Here is a 9,832-nt window from a genome sequence, read left to right on the forward strand (position 1 = left end):
AACTGGATGCAGAATCACGCCAAGATGACAAATATATTGTGTTGTTATTTTTTGCTATGTTTTGACCCTCCTTCACAAGCTCCAGTTTGCTGCTGTGTATTTCCTAGAGGCTTGTTTAGAACAAAAAGACACGTGTGGTTCAGACTAAGTCTGGTGCAGGCAATTCTGTAACCTCTGTAGATGATGGAGGATGCAGCCTTGCAAATCCAAGAGGTCTGGTTGAATTTATAAGTCCGTGGGTGCTTGCCAGGAGTTATCAGTGGTTTCTCCAGGCTGGGCAGATGCTAGGCTGTTAGACCCAAATTCCCCTGTAACATCAGCTATGCTCAATGGCTGCCTTTCTCTCCAGGCTTCGTCTCCACGATGGGAAGCTCATTAAGGACAGACGTTACCACCTCCGAACGTACCCAAACTGCTTTGTGGCGAAGGAGCTCACGGACTGGCTGATCGACCACAAAGAAGCCCCGGACCGAGAGACGGGCATCCGCCTCATGCAGAAGCTGATGGACCATTACATCATCCATCACGGTGGGTGGGCTTCTCTGCTCCCCTCTGAGCCTCCCCAGGGAGGTGGCTGTGTGTCTGGTCACCAAATGTGTCCACCAGCCAGGCTTTGGGAGTATGGCCAGGTCCATGTTGATGTTCGTCCCTTGGATGAGGGCTCCTGGAGGAGCTGAGAGATGACAGGCAGGCACGAGGCTCTATGGGGTCGAATCTGTGGGAAGATGAGTTGCTTTGGGGGGATGTGCCAGGTGCCTGCCTCACAGTAAAGGGCCTTCGTGCTGGTAAAGCAGCATCTGAGGTGGCTCTTCAGTGAGAGGAAGTTCAGTAACGTCTGATCTATATTGCCCTACAGCAATTGCGTCGGCAGCTGGTGGTGGATAGTTTACAGAAGGTGGTTTAGCTCATATTTATGTTGTGCAGAAGTGGAAGCTGAATGATAACACGCGCTTCACATCTGCAGGAAGGTTAATTTCTTGCTGTGAGAGCCCAGTGTTCCTCAGTTTCCCCATCTGTGCTAGGGTGGGACAAGTAGGGGTGTGGAGTTGACACCTCTCAAAGCAAAAAGTCATCTGGCACCTGTAAAACTGGGGCTAAAGTGATCCTGGAGGAATGCCTCCCTTGGGAATTAAGTGAATAATGCCATTTCAAAGGCTTGTCTGTTGAACCTGTTAAAACAAAAACAAAGAAAAAAGAAGGAAGGGTGAGACCTGTGTGACCTACTCGAGATGGCATGGGCGTTGGACTGGATGATTTTTCAAGGTCCCTTCCAAGCCCTGACATTCGGTGATTCTGTGAAAAAAGCAGTTTGGTGCTCAAGCCCAGCTCTAAGTATTCCAGTTTTGTTCCTTTTAAAAATCATTTGGAACTTTCAGCAGCTGTGGATTAGCTCAGGCCTTTTGCTGGGGTCTGTGCCTGCCCATGGGCTGCAGAGCAATCCCCAAGGTCCAGCCCTTGGTCCCGACGTAACAACAGGAGACAAGTCCTTCGTATCAGCAAAGAGCTGGTTCTCACCGTGTGATTTTTTCAGGCCGAGTCAGGAACAAAAGTCCTGGATTTTCAAACAGGACTGGGAGGCCACTGCCCTTGGTGGGAAGGGCTGCGGCTGAGCTGCCCACCCTCAGCTGAGCTCTCTTGCTTCAAGTCCTTGGGACCCAAGCTGTGGTCACCTGGAGCTGGGTGGTAATTTGTCACAACAGGGTCAAGCCAAGGAGACCGAAGCAGAGGAGAGCCATATCAAATCCAGCCCTCTCTTCCTTCCTCTTCCCTAGGGTCCAGAAATAGCTGCCTTGGACCACTGCAGTGCAAACACTCTGTTGCCATCTGCTGCTTGCCGAGCTTAGTGCCCTTTATATTGAGCTGCTGCTGTGCCTTATCACAAAAGCATAAAGCTGAAGCAGTGAGTTCTCAGTTAACCATTAACGCTTAAAACCGATAATTCTTCCGTCTCTCCAGCTGACAGTTTCAAATAAATCCATTAGTTAATTAAACCTGTGTAGCAGTGGGTATGGTGCTGTTTTGCTTATCGCGGATGCGTCTCTCCTGCTTCTGTGATAATTCCTGGCATGACATGGAAGTCGACTTTCCAGCTTCCCTCATGATCATAAATTTTTGTTAGTCATATGGAAACAGGGCTGCCTGCTGACCGCAGCGCTGTGCTAAGTGCTTTGCAGTTGGCTGTCTAAACTGCATGCCCTCTTCTCCGCTGGGATCCAGAAGACAATAATTATCTCATGGAGATCATTGTCTTTGCTGCCTTCTTGATGGTCTGATGTGGTTTGAGCTGTTACTCTATTACATGCTGGAAACACATTGAAATTGGTCCTCAGATAGCAAAAATGCTTTGGTTTTAAATGGGTGCTGTCCTGTGAGGTTTTGCATTGAATTCCCAATTGCAACATCTGAACCGTCGTTGCTCCTTGGAGTTAAGAAGTTGCAAACTTTCACCTTTTAAAACACCCTCTCAACCTGCCTTCTTGCTGGGTGAGTCATGGGCTTTTGAGCCCATCTGCTCCTGGAGAACGATGAACTCCAGATGATCTGACAGTTTTTAGCGTTTTGCTGCTCAACAGAAGGGGAATGAAGTTTTGCCAGTCTGCTCAGAAGAAGGAACAAGTGTTAAAATTTTTGCAAGAAATATCTTTTCAGTTTCACTCTAGTGCATTATATTGCTTTAGTGAGAAAACCTTTGTGGTTTTTTTCCTTTCCCATTTGAGTAATTTTATTTGTTTTCCTTACTCTGGTTTGTTGAGGGTTTGTCTTTGGTGGGCCTGTCTTTTTGTTGCTTGGTTTTGGGTTTTTCATCACTGAAGTTTCTCCTTGCTTCACATGGGTGGAGCTGAAGAAAGACAGACTGGCTGATTTAAGAGCTGGACTGATTTTTTTTTACTGGGGACTGTTTTTTTTTGTTTGGGTTTTGTGTGGTTTTTTTTTTTGCTTGTCTAGGAATCTGTTGCAGGCAAGCTTATCTCAAAGCTGTATCCCAAATATTTACCTGCTAAATGTTGCATGCACTTAGCAGCCATGCATTTACAGATTGTGTGCTCGGATGAAACTTGAGGCTTTTCGTGTAGATTCGCTTATTCCAGTTGTATGCACCCAGCTTTGAAGAGGAATTTCTCTCCTGAGGTCACTTTGCCCTGCAAATGAATTTGGCGGGGCTGACTCAAAATGCTGTGGAAAAGTTGGTGTTGTTATACATTTTAGCTTAGAGGTATTATTAATGGAGACAGGTGATTTTACAGGGTTTTGGATGCAGTGTGGGTTTTTTTCTCTCTACTGTAATCCAAGTCTGCTTACATGTGGCAGTAGCTTTTTAAAAGAAGCTGATTGAGACAATTCTGTTTGCTTTCTTTCGGTCTAACCCAAAGCATCAATGTTTAAGTAAAAACAAACAAGAAAAGCCTCACCCACACACCAAAAAATAACCCCAACAGAAAAAAACCCACACAAACCAAACAACAAACCTTCTCGGTTTGTTCTAATGAACATTTTAGGGTGTGGATCAAAATGTAGACTCGAAGTGAAGCCTTTCCAAGGTCTTTTTGGTGGGACAGACCTCTCCCACGAGCCTGGACTGGAGGCATTTGTGAGCCCCTAATCTGGGGACCGTAGGCTCGGATGCTGGTTGCTCCTTGGTGTGAGGGACATGAAGGAGGACATCGCACACAACCTCAGTAGCTCTCATCCTGGAGGTAACACCCTGCTGAGCCCGTGCAGCTCCGTCCGTCCCTTATGGACAGACAGCCGCCTGCTGTGCTGATGCCCCCGCTCTCGACTCCTTCCAGTCTGCGACGAGCACTCGGACTACAAGGACGCCAAGCTGCTGTACCGCTTCCGCAAGGACGATGGGACCTTCCCTCTCAGTAAGGACGTGAAGGTGTTCATGAGAGGGCAGAGTCTTTACGAGAAGTACGTGAGTCCTTCCCCTGCAGAGATGCTCTCGGCGAGGGGCGATGGGAGTGCCAGCTGCGCTTGCTGATGGTGCTCTGCGGCTGGGGGCCGGTGCTCTGGGGCTGGGAGCCACGGCTGGAGCCAGCTTCTCTCTTCCTTCCCTGTATTCCGTGCTGTAGCATTGGGAGATGCTGTTTCCTGAGCCCTGTCACAGCTGCTGGACAAACAGCCTCTTTGGGGCTGGGACAGGAGCTGTGCTCTGAACTCAAGGATGCTTTCAAGGGCTCCAGCCCAGGTGCAGGTTCTGGGGTCTGGTACAGGGAAGTGCTCAGGTCCTGTCTGCGGTTTGAGTGCTTCTGGGATGGGCACATCCAGTGGCTGTTGCCAGCACTCCCCCAGCCTCCCTGGGGGAGCTGGACCCACCATCATGATCAAGGCTTTTGTCCCACCAAAATCTGCAGGGTATAGGATATTCAGGGCTGTCATGGGTCTAGATCCCTGCACCTCTCTTAGCCTATTTGTGATGGAAAAACTAATTCTCAGACAGCGAAGAAAACCCCTTCCACCTTCAAGTGTTTAGTTTTCTTTGTGCTGATTGTTTCTGGTTCTAAATCCAAGTTCCAATTCCAGATTTCTCACAAGTATTTTCCTAGACAGAGTTCAACCACAGACCGCCCTCTGGACCCGGTTCCTTTCACAACCTCCTCACAGCTCCATCCTCACACCCTGGCAGTCAGATTCCCAAACGAGCACTGAGGGAGAAGCCCACAGTGCATCCCCTCTGTTTTGCTCTTGCTGGGCCAGCTCGTCTCATGGCTGAGCCCGCTGCACCCTCTCGTGGAGACGCTGGATTTAGCTCTCACACGCTGCAAGCTTGAGTGTTCATTTACGAAATGCACCTTCCCCATCGGTTTGGACCATCTGCCCTTTGCTGCATGCACTCGGTCTCTTGCTTGGCTTTCCCCTGTGGTCTTTGGCTGAGGTCTCAGCTGAACTGATTTCGCTGAAGCTGCTTCTTCCGCTGCGATGGAGATTCACGAAGCTGCCCGACTGCAGCTCTGCATTTCTCTCTCCCTAACGCTGCTCCCAGGCAGCAAAGTTTTGGCTGTAATGCTTTGCCCACACCTTTTGGCCTTGCTTTGGCTGGCTGCAGCTCCCGTGCGGGATGGCAGAGCTGCACAGCGTCACGGGAGCCTTGTCCCACCTCTGTGCCAGGCTGGTGAGCACGGAAGAGTCGATCCTGAAGGTGAGAGAGGAGAACTCCGTGAAGTACCAGAGGGCTTTCCTAGGCTGTGAGATGATCAGCTGACTCGTTCAGGAGGGAGAAGCGGAGAACCGAAAGGAAGCCGTGGAGCTGGGACGGGCGCTGCTGGAGCACGGGATCATTCAGCACGGTGAGCGAGGCTCCGGCTGGAGCCAGGGTGGAGAGCAGAGATGAGCGTAGTTAAGGCTGTGCTAGGAACAAATCCTCATTCTTGTCACGCAACGAGTGCTGGTCAAGTGCCCGCTCGGAGATGGCAATGGGGCCTTTCAGTTTTATATTTGGAGCTGGTGACCTCTGAAATCACAGCAATCTTCCACCAGCCGCAAAGGCGTTGAGTTGAAATCTGAGCTGCTGCTCTTCAGTTCTTCAAAGCCTCTGGCCGCAGGGCTGGGATCCACCCCTGGGTTTGGAGGGCTGGGTTGTGAGGTTCAGCTGGGCTTGGCTGCAACTGTCTGCAGGAATTAAGCTTCCAGTTCAGAAGGCAGGGAGTCCTCTGAGCGTCTTGGGACAGGGACAGAAGGAGGGCTGTCACTCCGTGGTGCACCCCTGGGAGATGGCATCTCTTGAGGAGGTGGCCCTGCTCTTCCTCCTTCCCTGCAGAAACCATTCTCAAATAGTCAGAAATACTGCAGTAGAACACAGAGGCATTAAAAGCAATTCATCTGGGTCCCTCAGTGTATTTGCTATGTATTTTTCACACACCCTTAGCCTCTTCTTCTTCCTCTGTTCTCTCCTAGTCTCCAACAGGCATCACTTCTTTGACAGTGACAGCCTCTACCACTTCTGGATCAACTTTCGACGGAGGCGTCGTCTCACAGAGTTACTAAACGAGAATTCTTCTTGCACCTTCTCTGAGAGCTCGGACAGCCCCTTCTGTCTTCGCAAGCTCAACCCAGATCCAGGCAACACCAGCTTTCTCTCTGGTAACTGTGACTGTATTTGTGGAGGGGGGTGAAATCAAGGATTATGCTGCCAGAGTATCCCAGAGCTGAGGCTGCTCCTCCAGACATCCCATGAGGTGATCCCACTGCTTTGTGGTGGATGCCATGATGCCGTGGCAGTCTCTATCACAGCTCCCCACTCCAGGAAAATAACTCAGCTCACCATCAGCTCAGCTCTTCATCTTTCTTTGAAATTAGCTTTATTCTTTCTAAGCTCAAATGCCATTTTACCTTTCAGATGTGGGTCAGGCTGGTGGGGAAAGTTTGTTATTTTAAACTAGTCTGTTCCTTCCCTGGGTAACTGTTATTTCTGCCTCTTTCAGTCCAAACCAACAAGGAGATCAAAGTCGTCTCAGCGGTTCGAAGGAGCAGCATCACTTCCCTCTCTGGAAACTCCAACCCCTACTTCAGCACTACTCCTATGCTGGTGTTCCCTCCCGTGGCTGAGTGCAACCCCAAATCAGGTCTGGGCTTCTGCGTCGCGCTGTCATTGCACGACAGACGTCTGTTCCTTCAGGGCACCGGCCAGCTCAGGCCTCAAGTCCAAACCCATCCACATGCCAGCTTGGTGAGCTGCAAGAGGAGAGGTTCAGCCTCACCTCTGAGCCTGGATTTGAAAAGCTGCGCAAGTGTTTTTGAAAAACGTTGAGATAGATGCAAAGGTTTCTGTGGGTGGTAGCTGTGGCTGCTTCTAACATCTGTTCTCCGGCCCATGGTAATCCCCGGGCTGCCTCGTTATGCACTTTACTGCATGAAACCCTTGATTCTGATAGGATCTGTCACCTTCTGCTCTAGTGTTAAAGAGACCCGTCACCAATGAAGAGCTCCTGTCCCCTGGGGCCCCCTACATCAAGAAAACGCTAACGGTAAGTGACCACAGCGACTGGTACTGCTAACCCAGCAGTGCTGAGCTCCCCAACCACTCTGCCATCGCTTTCTGTCTGTCTGACCTCCGTATGCTGAAGCTTTGGTTGCGTGTCACATCACCACGGCTCTTTCTGAGTGAGTCTCAGTGGGTCAGCATCTGCAGATATTCTTGTGGGCGAAAATGCGCACAGCCTCCACCTTAGTTTAATGTATATTAAAGGAGAAGATCAGAGAAGAGAACGTTTTATGGCCAGAAAACCTCCCTTTATGTTTTATCCAGCTCCATACAAACTACAGAATCCATCAAGTCTCATGAAAGTTGAGACTTTGATACTCATCGTCTGTCGCACGGGTGTCATGGCTTTATGCACCATTCAGGTTCCTGCTGCAGAGCAGATGTGTTGATACAATCCATTTGCTGATGGAGCAGCACTGAATGGGGAGCATCTGAGGGCCACTCTTGCTTTTCTCCTGATGGGCTTCTTCCAAAATAAACACACTGCAAAATCTCCAGGGTACTGCAGGCAACCTGAGTTTGGGGCTTTTGCTTTTCTAATTTTTTCTAAAGCTGTAGGACCAGTCCAGGCAGGGCTGGTGGGTGCTGGGTGTGAACACTGCAAGACAGTTCCTGCCCTGTGGATCCTATTGCGCTTGTTTATTTTTGTGTAAAACTTCTCAGCCCTTTCCTGCCCGCCTTAGAAAGGGGGAACCTCACGGTGGCCAGTTTAGGAAGTGTGAGGGCTGTCTTGCCGTACCGATTTGACCCAAGGGGAGTTACAGAGGAGCTGTGGATCAGGTTCCCAGATTAACTGTGCTGTAGAAATTGGTGGGAAGGAGCAAGAAAAATAAAGCTGGTGATTAGCGTGGCATGTGTGAGGACGTGCCGTTTGCTTCTCCTCATGAATGCTCTTGCCCTGCCCTTCAACTTTGCCAGCCTGGGCCTTTCATGGCTCGTTTCCTTCTGCTTAGCAGTGCAGTTGCTGTTATTTATTTATACGGGTAATGTGCAAAGTCCTTTGGGAATTACTTTTCTCTTTTAGTCACATCAGGTGGCCACACTATTGCAGCAAACTGCTCCGACAGACTGAGATCAGAGTAGGAAAAATTAAAGAGTGGCTAATTCCATCCTGGAAATGCTGTCCCGTGCCAAGGAAAAGGCACCGTGTGCGTGCTCTGGCAATGTTCTCAACACACCCTCGGTGCATGCCTTGCGCTTCAACTTCATGCTGCCTGTGCTCCACTCTTCTGCACTTGTTGGAAGGGAATACTTATCAGAAAGCAGCTCTGCAGAGAGCAATTTGTCTGCGGTTCTGCATCTCACGTGGTGCCCAGCCCTTTCTCTCCTGCCTGTGACAGATCAGGATCATGAGCAGATCTCTCTAGTTCTCTACGAACTGTTCTCTCTCCTCTCTCCAGCCCGTTCCTTGTTTATTTACCACCCTTTTGTTCTGCTTGCAGATCGTGGGGGATGCAGTGGGCTGGGGGTTTGTGGTCCGAGGAGGAAGACCATGCCACATCCAGGCAGTGGACCCAGGAGGACCCGCTGCTGCTGCGGGGATGAAGGTACTTCTTACTCGTGATGACTTAACAGGAGACAGGACTTATGTCCTGCATGAGTTTTTCGGGCTGAACACGCCCTGTGTGATACTCCAACCTCCTGCAGTGGAGATAATTCGGATCAGGTCGTCACGTCTGCGAGAGGCGGAGGGAGATGCTCTCGGCAGCGGCATGGACCATGCGTGGCTGCGTGGCAGCGGCTCTACCTTTTCCCATGGCAGGACAGGGGCTGTGGGCAAGCCGGAATGGAAAAGTCTGCTGTCAAAACTGAGCTGTACCTGCGGTACCTTTTGGAGCTGTCAAAACTATTGAGCTGCTAGAAGCAAAACAGAGAATTCCCCATTCACCTCCAGTATCTGTGTGTAACCCCAATGGAGCAGGGAATTTACCATGAATCGCATGGTCTTGCAGCTCCTGAGATATTTTCCATGTACATGAAATCTTAATAACCTTAGACTGATGCCTTCATTTGATTCAAGTACCTTCCAGTACTTCCAGCTCAGATAAAATGAACTGAGATCTCAAAACTCATTTTAGACCCAGACGTGTGGGTTTTGTGCATAGAGTTTTAGGTGTGAATGAAAGAAATGCTTACTTTTACAGTTCCCTGTAAAACCCCCAGCAGCGAGAGAGTAATTCATACAAGCTGGTGTAAGTCTGAAGTCATGTGGATATTTGAAATAATGGGATTCTTCAGAGGCAGAGTGTGACTCCTTGTTTGCTTCAGGCAGGATTGGAAGGGAATGGATGAATTTGTTTCATTTCCTCAAGAGCCCAGTTAATTTCTCCTTACCTAATCTCGTTTGCTACCAAATTGCTGGATGTTAATATTGTGCCTCATTTCCATCTGTGAAATGAACCACTGCTCAGAAATGAGTCTTTTTTATTATTATTTTTTTCTGTTAGCCCACAGTCTAAATCCCTTTGGTCCCTTTTTGATGATGCAGTGATCTTAGCACAGTGATTATTAGTGTAGCTTATGGAGTGGTAACGCTTTAGGGTTTGCGGCATTTCGTAGCAAGTTATTTGCATCACAGCCTCTGGCTCTAGCCAGTCACAGACAGAAGTTGCCGTGAAGACATCAGCCGAAGGTAACTCGCCCTTCCTCTCCTTGCAGGTGTGCCAGTTTGTTTTCTCAGTGAATGGTATGTACGTTTTGCATCTGGACTATCAGACCATCAGCAGCCTCATCATGACAGGACCACGAACTCTCGTGATGGAAGTCATGGAAGCTGTTGAGTGAGCGAAGGAGTCTCATCCCACCGCTGCTGGGAAAGGCAGGATGCTCCACTAAGCATGTGGGGAGGGA

The 9,832-nt window shown here is 49.5% G+C and overlaps 1 protein-coding gene across 1 annotated transcript in view; it reads left to right on the plus strand.

Moving 5' to 3' along the window:
• The window catches only part of LOC104273967 (DEP domain-containing mTOR-interacting protein-like), a 15,910-nt gene extending 6,078 nt beyond the window's left edge, over positions 1-9,832 (plus strand). Inside the window, 8 exon segments of the mRNA XM_009869472.1 lie at positions 350-528; positions 3,789-3,912; positions 5,110-5,288; positions 5,896-6,081; positions 6,423-6,563; positions 6,895-6,965; positions 8,425-8,529; positions 9,641-9,832. Of these exon segments, the coding sequence (XP_009867774.1) occupies positions 350-528; positions 3,789-3,912; positions 5,110-5,288; positions 5,896-6,081; positions 6,423-6,563; positions 6,895-6,965; positions 8,425-8,529; positions 9,641-9,766 (1,111 nt within the window). The 3' untranslated portion in view covers positions 9,767-9,832.

Source organism: Apaloderma vittatum, unplaced genomic scaffold (genome assembly GCF_000703405.1).
Source record: "Apaloderma vittatum isolate BGI_N311 unplaced genomic scaffold, ASM70340v1 scaffold3105, whole genome shotgun sequence".
Classification (NCBI taxonomy): domain Eukaryota; kingdom Metazoa; phylum Chordata; class Aves; order Trogoniformes; family Trogonidae; genus Apaloderma; species Apaloderma vittatum.